Here is a 21,909-nt window from a genome sequence, read left to right as displayed (position 1 = left end):
CGTGTAAATAGGTAAATTGGAAAGTGCAAATACTTAGTACACTATTCCGCTTGCAATTGACTGTTCCCTCGCAACAAGCGCCTGAACATGAGCTCGCCGCTATTCCAGTCACGAGTAGGCAGCCATGCGCTAGCTTCGTCCTCGTCGCATAGAGTGGGTGCAATGGGGGCTTGTGGGCGAGCGCGGCTTGTCGCGCGGCGGGCGCAGCACGCATCCAGGCAGCCGTGTGTGGCTGTTCGCGCGGAGAAAAAGGAGTACTATGATTACAAGGACATGCCCCCGCTTCCCCTGACCGTGACGCGCATTCACATACCCAAGCTTGACTACACAGTCGTGAGCAAGCAGAATGAGGAAATGCGGCTCGCGTCGCTGGCCATCTTCTATGATATCTACAAGGATGAGCAGTATAAAAGCAGGCTGACACGCAAGTCGGCGATGACGGCGCTGTGCATGTATGACCGGGACGACGTGGAGGAGGCGCAGAAGGCACCCGGCGACTATCCCAACATCGACCTGCTCTTTCGCGTGTACAACCAGGGCATGGACCTGGAGTTCGAGGTGGAGGAGTTTATGCCCAAGTAGATAGAGCTTGCTGAAGGCGGGGAGTACTGGGCGATTGGAGCTGCGGGATGGGGGCTTCCAGAGCCTGAGGGCAGGCCAGCGGTGCCACGCCACGGGCCCACGCGCTTTCTCTATCGGGCATTTGACTGGATGTGACCCGAGGGACGCATGTGTGAGCGGGCGGTGCGGGGGAAAGGTGACAAGGTGTACGACCTGCTGCAGGAAGCCTCGGGCGCTTCTCCGCGCCCTCTCGCCCTCTGGCGCCGACGTGCACAATGCACACATGCGTTGGAATGTATGGTGTTGGACAAGCGGTCGTTGACGTGGTCGAAGGTTGTTGCGCGGGCAAAGGACTTTTGTGCGCTGCCTCGGAGGACCTGGAGGATACGGCGTTGTGGCATGCACTAGTGGTAGTGGTGGTGGAACGCAGGCGGTCGTGGATGGACTCATCACCGGGCAGCAGGGGTGCACATGCAGGCACCCCTAACGCTGGGCGTGGGGATGTGTGGAACTGATGTGTGCAAGCTTGCGCCGTGAAGTGGGACTGCACTGGATGGGTGTGATGTTAGGTTCAGGACACTGCTCTTCGAATATGTGCCGCGTTGCCTATCTATCATGCATGTGCGGAGCTGTGAACGTTTGTGTTACAGTGGTATGCCAGGCACTGCTGCCAGTCCCAACGCATCCAATTCACAGACGAGCAGCCGGAGGGCAAATTAATGATCTAACCTGATAAATGAACACAAGAATTCACCAGTTTGACTGCCCACTGCTAATTGCTACCGTTTCGACATGGCCAGCACCACAACCTGTAGCCCGGACACATCACATCCAGCTGCAGCACCAGTCGCCAGCTGCACCAGCCTGCCCAGCAGTTCCGTGCGCAGCTCCACAGGCGGCACCCGCTGCCCCGCAGCCGCCTCCACAGCCGGCTCCGCAATCGGCTTCGCAATCGCCTCCATAGCAAGTCGTCCGCCGCTTGTGCCGGCACCCGCCACCGTATCCGCGTTCCCGCTGGCTGCTGCGGGCTCTGGCACCTCCGGCTCCTCAGTGTCAAAGCCCTCCTGCTCCGCAACTGCCGCCAGCAGCTGTGCACTGTGCACATGAAGGCCGGCGCGCCGCAGCAATACCTCCAGCTGGTCCGCCTTGTCAGCCTGCATGCGTTGGAACGGGTGGAGCAGCTTGTGCGTTTGTTGGCCGGGAAGGCCAGCACACAGTTCCGATACTTCCTACGTTGGTCAATGACAAACAGGGATTCCCTGATGACAAACGCCATCGCAGAACAGTGCACAACGCCATGCCATCCCTGACCGCTGTCACCTCTCCCAGTCGGCGCAACTTGCCGTCCCACGACCGACTCGCTCACCTGCTGAGCCTCCGCGCCGCAGGCCGCTGTCGCGCCGTCCCGCGCTGGCTGCCGCCTCACAAGCGCCGCCGCCAGCCACACGCCGCCGCGGGGCAGCAGGTCCGCCCACACGCCCGCGTAGCGGCGTAGGAGCTGCGGCGGCGTGACCAGCAGCCCCCACACGTCCCACACGCCCGCTACCGGGTAAGCTGCGGCGGTGGATCCACAGGGCGTGACGTGAGGCGTGTTATTCCAGTGCATGATGATAAGTTAATTATGAGGTATGCTCGGTCGCCGGTGCAGTACTGCTTTGCCAAACGGTCACACGCCGCTGACGGCATGCAACGTTGCAACTCGGATGGGTGAGTGATGACTCACGGAAGAGCGACAGCACCGGCGGCGTCAGGAGGTAGGGGTTGCCGCGGTACACCCACAGCTGCGGGGAGGTAGTGGGCCCAGTGGGCCCAGTGGGCCCAGTGGGCCCAGTGGGCCCAGTGCGCGCAGTGGGCCCAGTGGGCCCAGTGGGCCCAGTGGATCTAGGCGGGGGACCTGCTGACGTGGAGGCGTGGCCGTCCACGGCCGCGGCAGCTGCTGATGGTGCGCCGGGAACGGCGGCGGCGGTGGCGGCGTGCTGCGGCAGTGCGCGCCGCGTCCATCCGTCGTGCACCCTGCGGCGGGGCGGGGGCACAGGATGTCCGCACCTCAGTACATGCCAATGTTTGCTTTCAGCAACACACACCTGCGGTGCGTTGCGTTGCGTTGGGTTGCGTTGGGTGGCGTTCAGGTTGATAGTGGCTCTATGGAGCAAGCCTACTGCTATGAACCGGGTCCAGCACTGCTATGCGCATAAGCCAGTGCTTACGGGAGGATCACACCCGTGCTGACGACATACTCGCACACGCGGATGCGCACGCACACGCACACGTACGCAGGATTGTACGCACCCTGTTTCTTCAGGGCCGAGCTCCAGCTCGTCGCTCAATCGCTCCACCACGGCCCCGCCGCACTCAATGCCCGCCACCTGCTTCGTGCAAATGTGTAAAGTTGTTGTGTGTGGTTACAAGGTGGTGAGCACGACGTGCATTCCTGTCCTTGTAAGGGTCACGCGCATTGGTTTGCCGGCACAGCCTCGTTGCGGCACCTCGCCGCCGCCGCCAGACAAGACGCCATCCAGGGTCTCCCGTACAAAGCCGATGCCGCACTGCCTTGCACTTCACGAAGCCACCTGTCACAGAACCAGCGCTGCCACCCTGCCACGCGCCCACACTGCGCGTGACTAAGCTAGGGAGCTCACGCACCGCGAACCCGCTCCCTCGCAGGTCCCTGAGGGCGACCGTGTTTGGTAGCCAGGGGCACAGCACGCCCAGCTGTCGGCTCTCGTCGTTGGTGCCGCTGCTGCCTGCCAGCTCCTGGTCAGCGCCGTGAAGCCTGTGCGTGCGATGCAGCAGCGGGCACGGGCATGGCCACGAAACGAGTTTTTGCCCAGGGTCATCGACAGCCCTGAGTCTGCATGTGATTATAGTAGGAGACAGTTTCAGGTCCCCTGGGCTTGCCTGTTACACAGCTGTTCTGCAAGAGACACAGGCACTACTGGCTCCAATCTGCGGGCTATCCGCAGATTCCATTCCATGATTGTTTCTCTGCATGTAGTGACAGCGGCAAGCGGCCACGTGAGGGCCTCCGGACAAGCCTCCATAAGGCCTGGTGACTTAGGCTTGAGCTAGAGCAAGCGAAGCGGGCGCCTGACATTGCCTGTATGTTGGTCTCCGAGATGGACAGCTGTGACGGCAGGGCGGGCGAAGCCGATGCCCTGGCATTCGCGTGGGGGGCAGGGGGCAGCCGCCACGCCCTCCGCCACACGGGTGTTGCACACGCCGCGACTGCCCAGTCTCCGCAACTGCTCCTCCCGCTGTGCAATGATGTTTTGTTTGCCTTCATGACATGCAGTGCGGAAGGAGTACCTAAGCTGTAGCGCTTACAAAGTAATGCTTTGTAGTGTGTGGTCGTCCGCACAGTTATTGTAATGGGTAAACTTCAGGTGTATGTTTGGATACTGTCTGGAGATAAGTAAGAGCAGTTTCAAACAAATTGACTGGAGAGAATACGGCGGCGACCGATTCCGTTTCTGGCGCGACAGACAAGCCCACTTGACCATAGTCAAAACATACTTTACTATTTATTTGTAGTTGTATTGCTCACAAGCCCTTAACATGATGCTGTCTCGCAACACGATTGTGGCCACTCCGGCGCGGCAGACCGCTCGCAGCGTCGTGGCTCACGGGCTCAAGGTAAGTCCAGCACAGTGACTGAAGTGGAGAAAACGTTGGATGACAAGCGAACAGGGATAGGGATCCGGGCCTTGGAGGTGGGGCAGTTTGGGAGGAGCTCGTTTGCCCCAGGCTCGGGCATTTCACACACGGTACCTCCACAGCTCGCCGCCAGTGGCCCCGTTGTCCCTACAACTCTGGAGCCCCGCCCGCGGCCACCTCTAGACACATCTTCGCTACTTCGATCCCATGCTGCAATGCGGCCGGACGTACAGTGCACAATTTCATGAGCAACACCGCACCGCTGTGTCAGCTTCCCTGCCCCGCTCCCTCATGATGCAGGAGAATGTGGCCAAGCTGGCGCCCATCACGGACGTGGCGGCGGTGCGCATCCCCGCACTCAACTGGCAGGTGCCCAACGTGGAGGGCAAGAAGTGAGTCAAATCAAGCACTTCATGAGTGCTCATGAGTCACGGCTTGATGTTTGGCGGCATAGAGGTCTGGCAGCCAGGTTCCTGGGTGACTGGCGGGAGTCTGGAATGGTTGGGGTGGTGTGGAAGGCGGGCGGCGAGCGGGCCACCGGGAAGCGCCGTCCTGTGAATACCGTACGGTGCGCAGGGCACAGCACCGTCCAATCCCAGTCCCCCTCCTCGCTCGCTCCCCTCTCCCCTGCCCCCTCCTCCCTTCTCCCCTTCTCCCTCGTCCCATCCCTCCCTGCCCTTCCCGCCTCCTGCCTTCGCCTGCCAGGGCCTCTGTGGCCATCTACGCGCACCTGGCCTCCAAGTACGGGGGGCAGCTGACGGCGGCGGCGGCGCAGGAGGGCCTGGAGCTGTACGACGAGGTGGTGGCGGACGCCCGCGCCCGGCCCGGGGCACACCCCAACATCGACTTGCTGTTCCAGGTGGGTGCCGGGGGGTGGGGGTTGTAGTATCAGCCCAAACTGAACCAGACCAAGCAAACTTGCGGAGCACACGCAGTGGCGACAGCTGCAAGCAAGTAATACTTCTGGGGAGGGGGCCAGTGGGGTACCATGCTCAACTGAGTAAGAGGTGTTGTAGCGTGTGCAGCTGTGTGTAGATGTTGTGTTTGAGGGAGCACGAGAACTGTGACTTGTGAACGCAGCATACTTACATCGGCGTGGCAAAGGCCGCTGTCTCTCGCCACGCACGGATCAACATTAAAAGCTGATCCCTCATGCGCTGTCGCTGCCGCCACCGCTCCTCCCGTGCTGCGTGCCACTGCTGCTTGTCCGCCCGCTGCTGCAGGTAATTGCGGACGGCAGCTCTCACCAGCTGGTGGTGGACAAGCAGTGAGCGGCGGAGCAGTGGCTTGGATTGGAGACGTCCGGAGGAGTGGAGGAGTGGAGGAGCGGAGCGGCGTGGTGGACATGCAGTGAGGTGTGAGGAGGAGGGGAGCTGGAAGGAAGCAGAGGAAAAAGGAAGAGAGGAGGGGAGGGTAGGGGAGCAAGGAGGACGGGAGGAGGAAAGGGCTGAGGAGCAAAGCGGAGCGCTGTGCGGGATGTACGGAAGCTGCGGGATAGAGCCGTGGTGGGCTCCTCAGGAGAATGGAGCGTGGATGCAGGGCGGCAGGTAGGGTTTAGACAGGAAGAAGGCCAGCAGGCAGGCAGGCAGCCAGGCGGCTTGGTCGGACGAGGAGTGAGGCGCGCCGGCACTGCCGAGGGGCATCACGCACTGGTGTCGCACTGGTGCCATTGGCTGGGACAGAGGCGTAGCGTGCTGCTAGTGCGTGTGGGGGCGGCGTGGGCTTGAATGGTGTCCTGCTGATTGGCTGGTGGGCTGGAATGCGTACCCGTATGTTATCGAAGCGAAGATGCTTTGAGACTAACACTGCGAAGTCGAGGAAGCCAGCGGGCACAGTATGCATGTGGAGGTAGCTAGGGACCGTTTATTTGCATGGCTGAGGGACAATGGGCGAACGGTGCGATCTTGGGTGCGATGCAAGGTCTTCCGCCGTCAAGCGGGAGGGAAAGGGACACGAGGTGTGTTGGATGGCTCTCCGTTGGGACGGCATCAACGGCCGTTTGTACCGCACTGCTGCACCTTTGTGTGCCAACAAGTGCCGCTGCACGATTGCGCAGATATAGGCCCAAGCAACTCTCCATCCGGCGCCCAGGGCAGGCCGCCCTCCCCCACCTGCTGGGGCCCAAGGCCATACATCCACTGGATTGCATTGCGTAATGGGAGGTTCGCTCCCTTGTCAACCTAGGCCCTTGACAATCCTCTTGTTACACATTGGTCGCACGCACCCCTGGTCGCACGAGGGAACTGCTGACGCAGCTCACGAGTACACGCACACTAGTACGTAGCCATCTACGAGCCTGAGTAATCAGCACGGGCGCCCAGCTGCCTACATCATTTGGACGTGGCCACGCACTAGACCCATGTGTGCCTGCTACTTCCGGCCCGATGCATAACAGCCATCCACTTTTCACGGTTTCCGCCTTTCCGGCCTTGCCTTAGCCTTGTCAACGTCACAAAACCGCTTGCTTCAACACATATACATGCACGGAGGGTTGCGGATGTGGCACGTTCGGACTTCGGAGGAATGAAGCCATGCCTAGCATGAACTGCTCGCCTCGAGTGCACTACTCCTGCTGGGAGTAGTCCCTCAGGCCTCCACTAGATGCGTTTGCACGCACGCACTCGGAAACACATACACAGATGCATCACCGGCCGGCGACCCGGCGTCACCCATGTCACTGACCGCTGCGGACATCCTGTCCTGCCCAATCGGTAGCTAGCCGGTGTGGCTGCCAGCTAGCCATACGTACGTGCGTGAGCGAGCATCCACTAACGTCATGGCATACTGCTGCTGGTACACACACACTCATACACCTGCACGAGGGGCAGCGACATGAATGACGATAGCATGCGCGCGTGTCCATGCCAGCAGTCCAGTGGTGGTGGTAAAGTGAATGCTCAATGGGTGCTCCAACGAACGAAGGCGGTGTGGTTGGGGGCGCCACGCGCCAGCCTGCTGCTGTGATGAGGTGCGGGGCAAGTAAGGAGCTAGTACCAGGGGCACGCACGCACGCCTCACTGGCGGGGCCAGGGTCCTGGGCGGGCACCTACATGCATCGCCGGCAATAATGGATGGAAGAGGACGACGTGATGGTGTTATCAATCTACCGGCACTAGCTAGGAAACTAGGAAGGGCCTTGGTACGGTCAGCAAAAGATTATATCTGTGCATTCTATCTGTGGTTCCTAATGCCAATGCACAGAACCTTGCATTCGCTCACCACACCAAGGCCCTTCCTAGGTTAAACCCCACGTGGTTAAGCCCGTCCCTCCGTAAAACTCCAATCAAGCTCCGCCCATTACTCGCCGCCGCCTGCCCACACGTGCATCCCCTACACCCAAACACGCATGCACGCCGCCCGCCCACTGCCAGCAACTAGCTATGCTCCCAAGACACACACACACACACACACACACACACACACACACACACACTTCCTCCCTTTACTAACGCACACACGCACAAACCACGCGCGCACGCACCCTGCTGCTGCGCGGTGCCACCTACCCGCCGTTGCCGCCGGTGCCGCGGCTGCCGGCGGCGCCGCCAGCAGCCCCAACAGCTTGAAAAGCGGCTCCTTCAAGTGCGCGTCCTCCTCCGGCATCAGCAGGCGCCCGCTCTCCAGCTCGTCAAGCGCCTCCGCGGGCGAGGTTCCTATGTGCCCGCAGGGGCTGTCCTCGTCGCCTACCGGTATGCTGCATTTAAGCAGTTGCAGGGCTGCAAGCTCCTCAGGCAACATGCCCTTCGCCACGACCGCCTCGTTCCATGCACCCCGCACCGCCTCGTTCCCAGGCGTGAGCACAGCGTCCCGGAACCCAACGGCGTTCCAGGACTTGTCCGCGTCGGCCATGAGCTCCAGCAGGGCCAGTGCGTCAGAAGGAAACCGCAGCAGCTCCGCGCCCTTCGCCAACGCGTCCTTGTATAGCGTCAGAGAGCGCATGCGACAAAACACACGTAACTCAAACCGGCAAATGAAGCCGCAAAGTCTGCATGGATGGGAGCAAGATACTGTCAACACATATGTGCACTGTTTCCGTGCAAGCAACGACTCACTTGGCCCTGCACTTGGCCCGCAACTCATGCCGCGCCTCAGACTGCAGCAGCGCTTCAAGGAAAGTGCTATCGATGCGTTCTTGGACGTCATAGAAGGCGCTCGCAGAGTCAGCGGCGGACTGCATCGCCTCACCGCAAATTCGGCCCAGCGGTTCTTTAAGTTGCTCTTGCGGACATTTTCGAGCTTTTTCGTGGACATGTTTGAGCGAAGCTGTGACATTTGCGTGAACCGCGCGAGCGTCATCAACGTCTTGCTTTAACGTGCTTCGCTGCTCCCGCCACTCGGTGCGACCGGTCATGCTGAATAGCCTTTATGTGAGCTATGTGCAGACGCAGGCGTTGGGTGTGTGGGGCCAGGTAGGTTGCGCACCCGTGGCGTGCACTGCAATCAAGCAACTGCGGCCCAATCTGCGGCCCAATCTACGCGGCGGGTGGGTACAGCGTGCCCCCGCTTGTCGGGCTGTCCCTTCACTTGTAATCCGCATCCTATCTACCAGGCCCGGGACACGCAACAGATGGTTTGTGGACGTTACAAGGGTCACTCCTGCCCGAGCCTCCACTGATTTCCACGAGGCACCATCTTGTAGCCAGCCGCCAGCCGCTACGTACGGCGGAGGGCACTGCGTGCGGGCTTGAAGATGGCTGCTTCCTATTCGGAGACGTGCGGCTGGTGAGCAACATGTGGCTTGTCAAGCAAGGATGCCGCCATTGCCCGCACGGCCGCACAGCTGGCGCTGCGCACCCTCCCAGTCAGGATGAGCCATCAGTAGCCACGCACATAACACAGCCACTTCCAGCTGCGGAATGCAACAATCGTGCTGCTTTGCCAAGGTGATTGCCTTAAGCATACTGGGTAGCACACTAGGTTAACGACAGATACGTGCACCCGATGTGCGAAAGGGGCGTACTACAAGAAGACCTCCAAAAACACGTTTTGCAGTTACCGTATCTTTATCATGAAGACATGAACTTTGCGCCCCCCTGTGGCGCTCGATGCAACCTCAAGGGCTATTACCCCTATCCTTGGGGGAAAGGGGCTAGCCAACAAGCGCAAATGGCCCTGCTGGTGGTGCGCAAGCAAGTAAGCAATTTTGCATGATGGTCCTAGGAGGTCCGGTGCAGGTTATGTAGGCGCTTATAGCATCAACGTCACGCATGTAAGATAGACAAAACATTAATGACTGGTGGAATCAAATTGAAGCGGCGCGATGGTGGGCAGGGACGTGGGGGAATGCGGCGCTCAATATACGAGCGGCGGGCAAGGCATCCGTGGCACGCATGGGGGTTGAACCGTGGGGTTGAACTTCCCCGCCGCCCACTCCGCGCGTGGAACAGGTACATACTGCTTAGCACCTGTACTTGGTATTCACGACTTGAATATATAGTACAGCAAGGAAGATACCTTGGCACAGGTCGACCAAAGTCGCACTTCGTGCGACCTTCTTCCAAAAAGTTCGCTTGACTCAGCATAAAATTTGCGCCACATATTAAGTGTCAATCAGTAGCATGTTTTGAGTTGCTGTGCCGCAGCAAGCTCGAAGAGAGCCAGCAACTTCGACGCGCGGCTAGGCACGTCGCTGGGGCGTAAATCCTCAGGGACGAAGTGCTCAACATGGCGCGGTGTCAGGGACGACGTATGGGGTTGGCAGTGTGCCTCATCGGTATAGCATTTGTGTTGCAAGCGCCTGGATTCGCGGACTCCCAACGGCCGAGCAGGAGGCTTCAGCAGCTTGGACCAGCAGGTGAGTCTGATACAGTATGGCTTGTCGCATGACTCTGGCGGGACACGAAACAATGGCTTTGTCGCGTACACTACAAATAAACGCCTGCTGAACCACCATATGTTTTACTCCGATGTATTGCCTCACGAGGCATCAGCGCGCTCGCACGGAGTCTAACGGGTGGCCATGTCGCCGTGAAATTTGCAGAGGAGCTGCTGCCGGCTGAGGACCTGGCTGTGCCTGCGGAGGCGCCCGCTGGTGCGACCAAATACGTTGAGGACAGCGTGTCGCGGCCGTTCCTCAAGGTGGCTGACCCTGGCGACGTAGACGCGGCCACGGCGCTGCGCGTGTACGAGCAGGGCGCGCAGGTTGCATCCATCGCTTACCTACTGCAGGGCGCGGCGGACTCGCTCTCAAAGTCACCAGGTGAGGCCTCGAATCTGCTGGCGGAGAAGTAACGCGGTGTGGGTACAAGATGGACCGGCAGGGGTAGGCTGGCCTGACTATCGCTGTACTATCAGGAAGCGTGTACGGCGGGGGAACCCAACCGGCAGGTCATTGCATTCGTAACCCGCTGCCGCGCCCAGCACCCACATAAACACCACCACCCAACATGTATGCACGCATGAAACGGCTTGGCTGCACGCCAGCTCCCTCAGCACCCACACTCGACACGGTGTCTGCTCGACTGCCTTCAGCCGGTCATCGCCATCAAACCCACACACGCCGCCCCACGCACCTCCCCACGCACACCTCCCCACGCACAGCTCCCCACGCACCTCCCCACGCCATTCCCCACGCACCGCCCAACGCACCTCCCAACGCACCGCCCCGCACACCTCCCCAGGCACACCTCCCCACGCACCGCCCCACGCCATTCCACCACCCGCACCAACTCCACGACTCCCACGCCATCACACGCTCCATCCACCACACGCTCTAACACCTGCACACACCCACCTCCTCACGCACCCACACTCCCGCACCCCCGCACCCCCGCCACCCGCACCCCCCCCGCCCCGCAGGCTCCAGCAACGCGCTGCTGCCCTACCTGGACCCCACCATCCTGCGCCTGTACTCGGCTGGGCCGCACCGCTGCAACAGCCACACCGCCGAGCTGCTGTACGACCTGTCAGCAGTGCTGTACGGCAGCACCCAGCTGCAGGTGGGGTGGGCGGGGATTGCGTTCATGATTACTACAGAAGGTGGGGTGTGTGGGGAGGGGGATTGTGTGTGGGTGTGGGTGTAGTTAGGGGGGGTGTTTTGCGGAGGAATGTTGTATGCGTTATGCGGGGGGGGGGGGGGTTACATGTGGGGGGTGCATGGAGCTGGGAAAAGGGGTTTTAAACACCAGCCCAAACCAAAACCAAGGGGGCTGGAGGGTGGGTTTGCAGGCGGAATGTGGCACCGGTGCAAGAAATTACAGCAGGCGCGCGGCAGGCGGGCGCGGCCAGGATGACCGGTGGCGAAGCATTTGGTTGGGATGGGGTTGGGTTACGCGAGGGAGGCGGGTGTGTGTGATGGCTCTTGTCAGGGGGGGCGCCGCCGGGGACTCGGGCCGCAAGTGTGTAAGGCGCTGGTCCGGTACGATGTGCACTTCCACTTCCTTAACCACCTCCTTATCAGATATGTAACCCCACCACCACACGACTGATCTGCTGCATTATCTCGTCTTGCATGGACCCCCATTAAGTTTGGGCTGGTATTTACATCCCCCTGTCTCCCTACAACCCCCAGGCCTGCCACTACGCGCTGTACCAGTCCCTTCGCTCGGTGTTCGCCTGGGTGCGCGACAACACGCCGCTGGCGCTGGTGCAGCCGCCGGGGCAGCCGGACGCGCGGGTGGCGCTGCCCGACCCCGACCTCACGTCACACCTGGAGCTGGTGCTGGCGGTGGCGGCGGCGCTGGGGGATCCAGAGCAGCTGGGCGGCGAGACGGCGGAGCTGGTGCAGGTGGGCAGGGGCAGGGGGCGGAGCTGGGGCAGGTGGGCAGGGGCAGGGGGCGGAGCTGGTGCAGGTGGGCAGGGGGGCAGGGGGCGGCGGTGGTGCAGGTGGGCAGGGGCAGGGGGCGGAGCTGGTGCAGGTGGGTAGGGGCAGGGGGCGGAGCTGGTGCAGGTGGGCAGGGGGCAGGGGGCGGAGCTGGTGCAGGTGGGCAGGGGCAGGGGGCGGAGCTGGTGCAGGTGGGCAGGGGCAGGGGGCGGAGCTGGTGCAGGTGGGCAGGGGCAGGGGGCGGAGCTGGTGCAGGTGGGCAGGGGCGGGTTGTGGCCGTCCACAAACAATGTGGTGAAGTGTTCACGGGTTTAACTTGAACTTGTCGATGTCTGCGGGGCAGCCGGCCCGTACAAGGCACGGGGCGGGATCCAGGGGGGGCGGAGGTTTAGTACACGAGAAGCGGGCGCGGAAGCCACATTGCGGTGGTTGCCGTTTGCCCGGGATCCGGCGGGAGTCCAGTGCGACACCGCTTTCCTCCTAGCCACACGCGCTTCCCACGCCTGCAGCCCTCGCCGCGACGGACCACCTGAACCGCACACTACCCACCCACACCAGCACTTCATACTTGTGAACTAACCTCTCCGTCTGCCACATGAACGGCTGCCCCACTGCACGCTTGGACTCGGCTTGCAGGGCAGCTGCGGCCTTTCGCGCGAGGCGTTTGCGGGGGTGGTGCCGCAGGTGGCGGCGGCGCTGGCGGCGCTCCACCAGGACCTGCCGCTGCTGCAGGACATCGCCGCTACGCTGCACGAGCGGCACTGGGACCCGGAGGTGTCGGAGGGCCCCGGCGATCCGTCCCAGCAGCGCCGCCGCGGCCGCCGCATGCTGTGGCTGGAGCCGGGCCGCGCGGTCGAGGTCTTTGACGACGCGCTCACGGACCCCGAGTCGCAGCCCGACCTGGAAGCCGCACTGGGCGCGGCGGCGGCGGCGGAGGACTTCGACGTGACCATCCGGCGGCGCGCGGCGCGGCGCGGCGGCGGCGGCGCCGCCGCCGGCGCACGGCGGCTGCTCGCCACGGGCGCCAGCGGCAGCATCACCTACACCATGCCGCCCTCAACCTTCACCATCGCCGCGCCCGCCACGCTGCCCAAGCTCTTCATCCCCATCGTCTTCCACATCATGCAGTACAAGGAGACCAACGGCACCACCGGTCCCGTCAACTTTGCGCAGGCGCTGACTTATGTGAACCGCATGGTGCGAATTACGAACTATATGGCCAAGCCCATGAATGTCCAGTTTTACACGAGCCAGGTGCGCAACGACGCCGCCACCTACCCCTACCTCACGCTTCCCGACCGCAACACGTGGCTCAACCTGCCGGTGTGCACCAGCGGCACGCTCAACTGCCTCAACACCGAGTCCTATGTCGCGCCGTGAGTGCGGGCTGCGCGCGGGCTGGCTGGGAAACGGGGGTGGAGGCGAGGTGTCAAGGGAATGCAGTAGGAGGCCAGTTGCGGCATCGTGATTACCATGTGTGACTGTGACGAAAACACGGCTTATCCCAAACAACCAACAACCTGCGCTCTCCCGGCTTGACTCGTCCTGCCCCGTCCCCCCGTCAACGTTTTTCTCGTCTTCATCAATCATGGATGTAATTCCCCCCGTTTCCCCTACCTCCACGCTCCTCTCTGCAGGCTGCTGGTGGACTGGCCGCGCTCCATCAACGTGTTCGTGGCCTCCGACTCGCTGGCCGGCACCAACGTGCCGCTGGGCTACGCCTACGTGCCGGGGTGAGCCGGGGCGGGGCGGGGCGGGGCGGGGGTGTCGTGCGTGAGGGTGGCCGGCCAGGGGGGGGGGAGTCAGAGGGGTGCCCGGGGAGGGGGCTGCCAGGGGGAGGGGGCTGTCGCGGAGTGGGCTGCCGAGGAGGGGGCTGTCGGGGAGGGGGGCGTGGACTTGGGCGGAGAGTTTGGGGCGCTTAGGGGCTCTGCGGCCGCAGTGCTGTGCAGCAGTGCTGCTGCTAGAAGGCAGCTTGATGCCGCGTATGCGGGGTGCGGGGGCGCGCGCCACTGCACCGGTCCACCCACTCACTGAGCGTGCTATCCCAGCACAAAAGTACCCGCATCCGCACAACCACCACAACCAACCATCCCACCCACCCACAAACCATCCCACCACAACCACCACACCCACCACCAAATCCAACCAACCGACCACCGCAACCACCACAACCACCTCAACCACCATAACCACCACAACCACCACAACCACCACAACCACACCGCAGCTCCGACCTCAAGGCGGTGAACGGGCACGTGTTCATCACGTGGGACACGCTCAGCACGGACGGCTCCAACAAGTTGTCCATCTACAACGACGGCCCCAACACGCTGCTGCACGAGCTCTTCCACCACCTGGGCCTGCAGCACCCCTTCGGCCCCACCAACGACGCCGCCAACAGCTGCAGCGATGACGACTACGTGGTGGACACGCCCACCACACTGGGTGGGTGCGGGAGGGAGGGAGGGAGGGAGGGAGGAGGGAGGGAGGGAGGGAATGGGAGGCAGGGAGGGAGGGGAGGGAGGGAGGATCCGCCCACCCCACTGTGTGGGTAGACACGCCCACCACTCTGAGTGGGTGTGAGATGGAGGAGCGGCTGCGGGTGCGGGCGGCACTGGGGAAAGCACAAGGCCGCGAGCGCTCCGGCAAAGCGTCTGCCTGCCGTCTTGTGGGCAGCAGCTCTCCTGTCCCAACCCATGGTTTCATTCTCACGTGCGACCGCACCGCTGCCCACTACCTACAAGCCCTCCTCTTGGACTCTTGGACAATTGGAGCTGCTTGTCCTCCATTCCACACGACCTCCAATCTTGACCCTCCACCGCCTTCCCCTTTGGCAACGACTTAGGCTGCAGCCTTCGGTGCATCCGGCACCGCTTTTCCAACCATCTTTGCAATTTCCCCCCCACCACCACCACCACAGGCTCGGCCAGCAGCAGCAGCTTCATCGCCACCGCCTCGGCCTATTGCATGGAGACCTTCTGGGGCGTGTACGGCGGCGACTGGGACGCCACCTACACGCGCTGGAGCAGCAGCCTGGGCATTCCCGAGGGCGACATGAACTCCTGGGCCGACTCCTGCCCCACCCAGGCCGGGTACGACGAGCTGGGCAACTACATGACCTACAACACGCCCGTGTGTTTTCCCGCCCTGGGGCACTTCACACGAGGACAGGTGGGAGCGCCGCAGCGGCGGCTTGCGGCTAGGGTGGGGGTTTGGCTTGGAGTTTGGGGTTTGGGGGTGGGGTGGGGTTGGGGGTTGGGGTGGGGTTGGGGTTGGGTTGGCGTTAGGGCTGCGGGAGCACACGCATGCGGGGCAGCTAATTGGCATCTTGGTCCTTTGTCAGGCGCCTTTTGTTGCAAAGAAAATGTAAAAGCATGAAAGAGACGGGGGGTCAGTGGCTCAACCGTACTTGTCTGCGCAGCGCCACAACCATGCTGCCATGACTTTTGCGGTTAAATCTGTCCACCACCACACACGCCACACACACATCACTGCCTCCCACACACAGGCGGAGATGGCGCACTACGTGTCCGCCGAGCTCAACCCGGTCATGTACTCCTGGGGCCAGTACTACGCGGCGGTGTCGCCCTCGCCGCCGCCGGCGGCCTCGCCGCCTCCCGAGGCCTACACCAACATCTGCAAGGTGAGCACGAAGCATTTACATGGTTTGGGGTCCATGTGCCCCCTCGTTTTAGTTGGTTTTGGTTTAGCTTGGGCTGGTATTTACAACCCCACGAACTCGTTTGAGTCCGCAAGCGCGATAGTAAGGTGCGCTACGCTGCATTGCGGCCTCCTGTCACGGCCGCCTGCCACGGTTTTCCAATACATCAGCATCTAGCAATTCCTCACCATGCTGGCGCCGGATCCCACGCACCACGGCACGCCGTGTCGTATCGCATCGCATCGCCCGCACCGCATACACGGTCTCTGCGCGTCCTCTTCCTAGTGCTTCCATAACAACACCCACATACGGCGCGACTGATGCCTGTGTGCGTGCCTCCTCCCCGCTCTCACAGGCCACAACCAAGAACTGTGCCTGCAAGGCCACTTGGAGCCTCAACGGCAACAGCTACGCCTACTGCGACCGCACCGGCAGCAGCAACTCGCTCACGTGAGTGACGGGGCCCAGGGGCTGCCGGGTTCGTGTCCATGTTGGCTTGGGGCGTTACAGCAGCGTCCCCAGTGGACCGGAAGCACGTGCACCGTAGACTTGAAATACATATGTGTGAGTGTGTCCGCTAAGGGTTGTGGTAAGGTTGCTGACCTCCTTACATTTCTGGGGCCATGCAGGTGCGAGGTGGCGGACCCCGCCTCTTGCGCTGACTGTGCCAGCTTCGGCACGGCGCAGTGCATCCTGCAGTGCACAGGTGGGCGGCGGGCCATTGGGCATGGCCGCATGGGCATGAATATGGAACTGCCTTTTGTGTGTATCTGTTAGTATGTGATGGGCCCGCTCGCTTCCGCACGCTCGCGCGCCTTGGCGCATCCGGCCCACACTGTTGACGGACCCGCGCTCCTGCACCTGTTGCCGACCACTGCAGGCACGGCGCGCCAGTGTCGCAAGTCGCTTGCACCCGGCACGTTTGCGCCGCCGCCGCCGCCGCCCCGGCCGCCCTCGCCGCCGCCCATGCCGCCGCCGCCGCCGCCCCGTGCCATCCCCGCCCTCTGCATGGTGCGCTGACAACCTCTCTCTCTCTGGGCTGCTGGGAATTGGAATGGGACAGGGACTGGGACTGGGGCTGGGACTGGGGCTGGGGTTGGGGCTGGGGCTGGGGCTGGGGCCGGGGCTGGGGCTGGGACTGGGACTGGGACTGGGACTGGGGCCGGGGGTGGGACTGGGACTGGGACTGGGGCTGGGGCTGGGGTTGGGACAGGGACTGGGACTGGGGCTGGGACTGGGGCCGGGGGTGGGGCTGGGGCTGGGACAGGGACTGGGGCCGGGGCCGGGGCTGGGGCCGGGGGTGGGGCTGGGGGTGGGACAGGGACTGGAGCCGGGGGTGGGGACTGGCAGCCGTGCGCCCCATGCCCCTTGCATGAACCTCTCCCTTCCTATGCAAGCCCTCACCATCACAATTTGTAATAACTGTACAAGGCAAGACTCGACTACGGCGTTCCCAGTAACGCGCATTCAAGCTGCACAACCCCTTTTGCTCCCGCCACCCAACCTGCAGAAAGCTGCCAACGGCTGCAAGTGCCGCAGCAGCTGGCGCTTCAACGGCCAGTACTGGAGCTACTGCGCCTCGCCCGACGGCGACAAGACCCTGTGGTGCCAGGTGCGTCGCGCCGTGCAGCCAGCAGCGCATGCGTGCGAGAGAGAGAGAGTGTGTGTGTTTTAAGAGACGAAAGGAGTGAGAGAGTGTGTGTGTGTGTGATGCCGACAGGCCGAGTCAGCACGTGTGACGTGACTGCGTGGCGTGTGGCGTGTGTTTTGCATTTACGCGTGTCGCCAACAGCCACCCAAACAGTTGCCGTGCGGCTGATAATGTGATTCGATGTGTTGTGATGATGTGGTGCGATGCCTGCCTGCCTGCTACTTGCGCCCCACTTGCGCAGGTGGAGTCCACGTGCGCGGGCTTCAACGTCTCCACCGCCTACCAGTACTGCGACACCTCACTGACCCTGGCCTCCTGCAAGGGTGAGGGTTGGGGAAGCGGGGGGGGGTTTTACATTCATGACTAGTTAAAGAAGTGGGGGGCAAGGCGGCAGCCACGTGCTGCGTCACTGCGTGGCGTGGCGTGTGGCGCCGGCGGCCGCCAATCGCGATTGCAACTGGCTGCTGTCGTACACGCGGCTGTCCGTACTGCACGGCATACCGAACTGCATCGGCAGGTGCACTGGCATAAGGCGGCCACCAGCACGCCTTTGACTGCCAGGCAAACTTACCCTGTGTCTTGCTTCCGTCCATCACCTCACCTACCTGCCTACCTACCCACAGTGCAAGAGGTGTTCTTCAGCCAGACACGCAACCCGCCGTGGCCGCCCGCGCCGCCCGCGTCGCCCTCGCCGCCGCCAGACCTGCGCCCCCGCCCGCCGCCCAGCCCCGTCAGCCCGCCGCCGCCCTCGCCGCCGCCCACCGCCTCGCCGCCGCCGCCTGGTAAGCCACACCACGCCCCGTCAGACCTCCCTTGCTCCGGCCTGCCCCCCCTGCAGTGGCTCCATTCTCCACACGTTATACGTGTCTTCAAACACGGGGATGCGACGCCTTTCATCACATTGCAGGAACCTGCCCTCCCCCGCCTTTTCAACCACACCCAAACCTCCTCGTTCCTTGTCCCTCCTTGTCCCTCCTCCCCCTCTTCCGCTCCACTCCTCTGCTCGCCTACCGTCTACCATGTCCTTGCTAATCATGAGTGTTGCCTCCCTCGCCGCTCTAAACATCCCCCCGAACCTCCTCTTCCCCCCAACCCCTGCTTCCCCCTCTTCCTCTCAACCCCCTCATCCCCCCCCCCAAAAAACCATTTTTCTCCCCCCTCTCACAGTCACTGTGGCCTCCATCAACGCCTCCGTCACCATCAACGCCAACTGCACGGTGCTGTCTGTGGCCGGCAACCAGGACGCCCTGCGCTCCAACCTCACAGCCGAGCTGTCACGCATCCTTGCCGTGCCGGGCGGCTACATCACCATCTGGTCGTTCGCCTGCGGCTCCATCGTCGCCAACTACACAGTCGCCTTCCCGTCCGGCACCACCGCCGCGCAGGTGAGGAAGGCAGAGGAGGGGGGGAGGCAGAGGAGGAGGAGGAGGAGGAGGAGGAGGAGGAGGAGGAGGAGGAGGCGTTGGGGTTGGGGTTGGGGTTGGGCTTTACTCTCGCTGGCGGTGCTGCCGTGCGGTGCGGCTGTGCATGCCGCATGGCGGCTGCAGGGGAGGTGCTGGGCAGGATGTGACGTGGCAGTGGCAGCCGCCTGCGCGCACTTCCTCGGCCGGAAGCAGTTGGTTGCCCTGTGTGCACCTGCTCGAGGATCATCTGCGCCCCATCTTGGCTGTCCTTTGTCTGCTACATTAATGCTTCGCTCATGCGTCTCGCCCCGGCGGAACTCGCCCCGCCGCTCCCCTCCCCCACCCCGATGGGTCTGCCGTCTACCACTTCCCTAACAAATCTAATGAATGTAACACCCCGCAGGTGGACACGGTCAAGAACGCCGCAAGCACCGTGCCCGCCGCCGCCTCCGCCGCCTTCACCAGCGCCTGGGGGACCGTCACCACCTCCTCCTCGGGCAACGTTGTAGTGCTGCAGCCCGCGCAGCGTGAGTGCGGGGCCAGGGGGCATCCTTAGGCGACCTTGTCTCAACTTTGGGTTGCGCTCTTGGCCAGCGTGTATTCCCTTCAAGTACAGAAAGTACGATATCTGCTTGCGGTCAAGCTCTCCTGCCTAGGGCCGCATGCGGCCTCCTAGCCCTCCGCCACAACCCCTCCTCCTCCTCCTCCTCCTGCTCACCCACACTGCTTCTCCCCACCGCCCCCGCCCCACGCAGTGTGCCCCGCCGGCTCGCCCGCCTCGGCCCTGTGCCCCGCCTCGCCGCCGCCGCCGCCCGGCACGCTGCTTGTGCCCACGCCTTCGCCCTCGCCCGCCAAGAAGAAGATCGCGCTGCCCATGGCCGCCATCATCGGCATCGCGGCCGGCGGTGGCGTCCTCCTCCTCGCCATCCTGATCATCATCATTGTGTGCGCCTGCCGCTCCGGCCCCAAGCCCGCGCACGCGCCGCCCGCCAAGGGTAAGGTGGTCCCGCAGCCGCAGTACGCGCAGCCGCAGCAGCAACAGCAGGCGTACTACGGCGGCGGCGGGGCGGCACCGCCGCCCGGCAGCATGCCCGCAGCCAACTTCCGCCCTGCAGGCGGCTACGACGTCGCACAGCAGCAGCAGGGCAACATTCCCTACTACCGGCAGCAGCAGCAGCCGCAGCCGCAGGCGTACCCGCAGTACCCGGTGTATCCGACTGGCTACCAGTAGCGTGCTGGCGCGCCAAACGCTCTGGCGCCGCGTGGCTCGTGTTGGTCGCGGTCAGCAGTAGTTTGCTGCGTCGCGGCGGGAGGCTGCGTTGGGCTGGGCTGGGTGCTGCTGCTTGTTGCGTCGCTATGGAAATGCTTCACTTTGCAGCAGGTTGTGCAGACAGACGTCATGCTAGAGCTTACCCAGCGTAGCGGGGCATGGATTCAGGGTTGCGCGTACGACGATGGGCGGGGTGGGGCACAATGGCTGTGCATTTTTACGTATATAAGAGGCTTGCGCGCGTGCGTGCAGCCGTGTGCGCTGTGGACTACCAGGCATTGCCGTGGCATTTTGGTGGGATTGGTGTGTGGGCTTGATGCGTGCCTCTCCAGTCCCAACCCAGCAGCAGCGGTTTGCTCACTGCTACACCGCGTCGTGTGATTGAGGTAGGCCCAAGGATGCAAGCGATGGATGCATACGGTACGGACTACATGCATGCCGTGCACGGCTGCAAATGCCGAGGCATAGGTACGGTGATCAAGACTGCGTGTTTGTTGCTCACTATTCATAACCAGGCGTGCGGGCAGACGTCGGTCGATTGTTGTCCTTGACACATGATCCTTTGACCGTTTTGCAACGTGCTCGCGCTAACTTGTTCGGGGGGTAGGGACAGGGCTGGTTTGCGTCGCGCTGCTAGCTTATGTCGTGTTGTGTTGTGTGTTCCTTCACCATCATCTTCAGTTGCATGGCTTGCTAGATAAAATGACATCACGCGCCGTTCCACAACTATGTGACTGTGTTAAGATATTGGAGGCTTGGAGGCGGGCGGGCAGGAGGCGGCGCCAATGGGCGAGCGAGCGAGGTGCTGGCTGTCTAGGTGGTCTGGGGCAATGGGGATAGAAGGCGCTGTGGGCATCTCGAAAGCACATGCAAGTGGCCGTGCCTGATTGCATTCGGTAGTAATAGATGACAATTCATCCCGGCTTGTGATGCACATCTGGCAGTGGGTGGATACAGGGGCCGAAGTCCCCGGGGTTGAGGGCATGCGGCTGCATGAGGCGGCGGCGCAACATCCGGCCGGCGGTGAGCGCCGGTGACTGTCGTAACTCGGTTACTCGAAACGCAATATGTAAGGAACTTATTTACTGCTGTAACTCAGAATGCAAGCAATCGGAAGTCCCCAGCGGCCCCAGCGGCCCTGCTGGGAGCTGACCGGGCCCGATGTCTGTACACTTGTTAAGTCGTCGCCGTCGCCCATTTCACGGTAGCCTCTTCACGAGTTCACGTGGAGGGCGTGGTGAAGGGGGTTAGAAAGCTCAGGATCTTACCCCATGCTCAAAATGGTAGAACTTTACGAGAGTATTGCAAGGGTACCGTATCAGGGTGGTTGGGTGAGGAAATTCTGAGAGGTCAACGTTTTGAGGCATGGCTGCTTGGGGTGCTGATGTGTGCAAATTCAAGTGAATTTGGGATCTTCAAACGCCTCCATTTACTTGCTGAGGTGCACAGCCATAATTGGGTCAGGGCTCCTGACTCAGGGGGGAGGATGGCCATGCAACCATGGTCTGGGTCTTACAGATGTGTGTAGTGACCATTGTCAGTTTTTGCGTGTCAGCGCGCGTCCTCTTTTGCAACTTGTCGTCAACGCCACTGCTGTGGTCCGGCTGCACCGCTGTTTCGCTTGAACACAACCATCACACAACCACCTCAGCCACCAGCCAACCCCAGTTCGGCAATCTCCTCCGCTCTCGGCAGCACACACGCCGTGTACGGCAGTCAATGCCTTGATCGCCTCCGGGCGCGCGCGTGCCTGTTTGGTGGGTCGGTCTAGTTCGCTGGTGGGGCGGGTGGAGGGCGGTGTGCTTGTGGCGAGGTGTTGTGGTGTACTGGTGGTTTGGTCAGTTTCCAGCTCGGTTTCCCTTTGTGGTGCCTAGGCACCGACGTTTCCGGACATGGGCCTCCGGGCCAAGACATTGCGCGTCTGTGACGCCGACGAGAAAATGTGTG

General features: G+C 62.5%; 5 protein-coding genes across 7 annotated transcripts; 3 read left to right on the top strand and 2 right to left on the bottom strand.

Moving 5' to 3' along the window:
• The first annotated feature begins 27 nt into the window (after window positions 1–27).
• CHLRE_05g241100v5 (uncharacterized protein) lies at window positions 28–1,303 on the top strand. Its single transcript, XM_001697647.2, has one exon. The coding sequence runs from the start codon at window positions 163–165 to the stop codon at window positions 580–582; it is 420 nt and encodes a 139-aa protein (XP_001697699.2). The 5' UTR covers window positions 28–162; the 3' UTR covers window positions 583–1,303.
• Window positions 1,304–1,305: 2 nt separating this feature from the next.
• Window positions 1,306–3,627, bottom strand: CHLRE_05g241050v5 (uncharacterized protein). The gene is made up of 6 exons (XM_001697701.2): window positions 3,460–3,627; window positions 3,205–3,334; window positions 2,851–2,927; window positions 2,285–2,574; window positions 1,928–2,115; window positions 1,306–1,715 (listed from the first exon to the last, which is right to left on the bottom strand). The coding sequence occupies exons 1-6, from the start codon at window positions 3,534–3,536 to the stop codon at window positions 1,341–1,343; spliced, it is 1,137 nt and encodes a 378-aa protein (XP_001697753.2). The 5' UTR covers window positions 3,537–3,627; the 3' UTR covers window positions 1,306–1,340.
• Window positions 3,628–3,867: 240 nt separating this feature from the next.
• Window positions 3,868–6,403, top strand: CHLRE_05g241000v5 (uncharacterized protein). The gene is made up of 4 exons (XM_001697648.3): window positions 3,868–4,194; window positions 4,516–4,607; window positions 4,921–5,074; window positions 5,439–6,403. Exons 1-4 carry the CDS (start codon window positions 4,117–4,119, stop codon window positions 5,484–5,486), a joined length of 372 nt encoding a protein of 123 aa, XP_001697700.2. The 5' UTR covers window positions 3,868–4,116; the 3' UTR covers window positions 5,487–6,403.
• Window positions 6,404–6,406: 3 nt separating this feature from the next.
• On the bottom strand, window positions 6,407–8,611 carry CHLRE_05g240950v5 (uncharacterized protein). 2 transcript variants are annotated; one of them, XM_043062375.1, is made up of 3 exons: window positions 8,268–8,611; window positions 7,722–8,200; window positions 6,407–7,261 (listed from the first exon to the last, which is right to left on the bottom strand). In XM_043062375.1, exons 1-3 carry the CDS (start codon window positions 8,390–8,392, stop codon window positions 7,230–7,232), a joined length of 636 nt encoding a protein of 211 aa, XP_042924938.1. In that variant the 5' UTR covers window positions 8,393–8,611; the 3' UTR covers window positions 6,407–7,229. The 2 variants fall into 2 exon arrangements, with proteins under 2 accessions (XP_042924938.1, XP_001697754.2); XM_001697702.2 differs by having other exon boundaries at window positions 6,407–7,028.
• A 1,016-nt stretch (window positions 8,612–9,627) lies between these two features.
• Window positions 9,628–21,903, top strand: CHLRE_05g240900v5 (uncharacterized protein). 2 transcript variants are annotated; one of them, XM_043062373.1, is made up of 19 exons: window positions 9,628–10,009; window positions 10,196–10,414; window positions 11,014–11,153; window positions 11,726–11,941; window positions 12,209–12,232; window positions 12,614–13,353; window positions 13,615–13,710; window positions 14,205–14,422; window positions 14,898–15,148; window positions 15,486–15,620; window positions 15,994–16,088; window positions 16,268–16,344; window positions 16,519–16,649; window positions 17,149–17,250; window positions 17,531–17,612; window positions 17,913–18,071; window positions 18,457–18,674; window positions 19,096–19,219; window positions 19,448–21,903. In XM_043062373.1, exons 1-19 carry the CDS (start codon window positions 9,880–9,882, stop codon window positions 19,921–19,923), a joined length of 3,633 nt encoding a protein of 1,210 aa, XP_042924936.1. In that variant the 5' UTR covers window positions 9,628–9,879; the 3' UTR covers window positions 19,924–21,903. The 2 variants fall into 2 exon arrangements, with proteins under 2 accessions (XP_042924936.1, XP_042924937.1); XM_043062374.1 differs by lacking the exon at window positions 12,209–12,232.
• The last annotated feature ends 6 nt before the right edge of the window (window positions 21,904–21,909 follow it).

The sequence above is a fragment of the Chlamydomonas reinhardtii genome, chromosome 5 (genome assembly GCF_000002595.2).
Source record: "Chlamydomonas reinhardtii strain CC-503 cw92 mt+ chromosome 5, whole genome shotgun sequence".
NCBI classification, from domain to species: domain Eukaryota; kingdom Viridiplantae; phylum Chlorophyta; class Chlorophyceae; order Chlamydomonadales; family Chlamydomonadaceae; genus Chlamydomonas; species Chlamydomonas reinhardtii.
The sequence above is the reverse complement of the archived record's forward strand: the minus strand, read 5'-3'. Positions and strand labels throughout refer to the sequence as shown.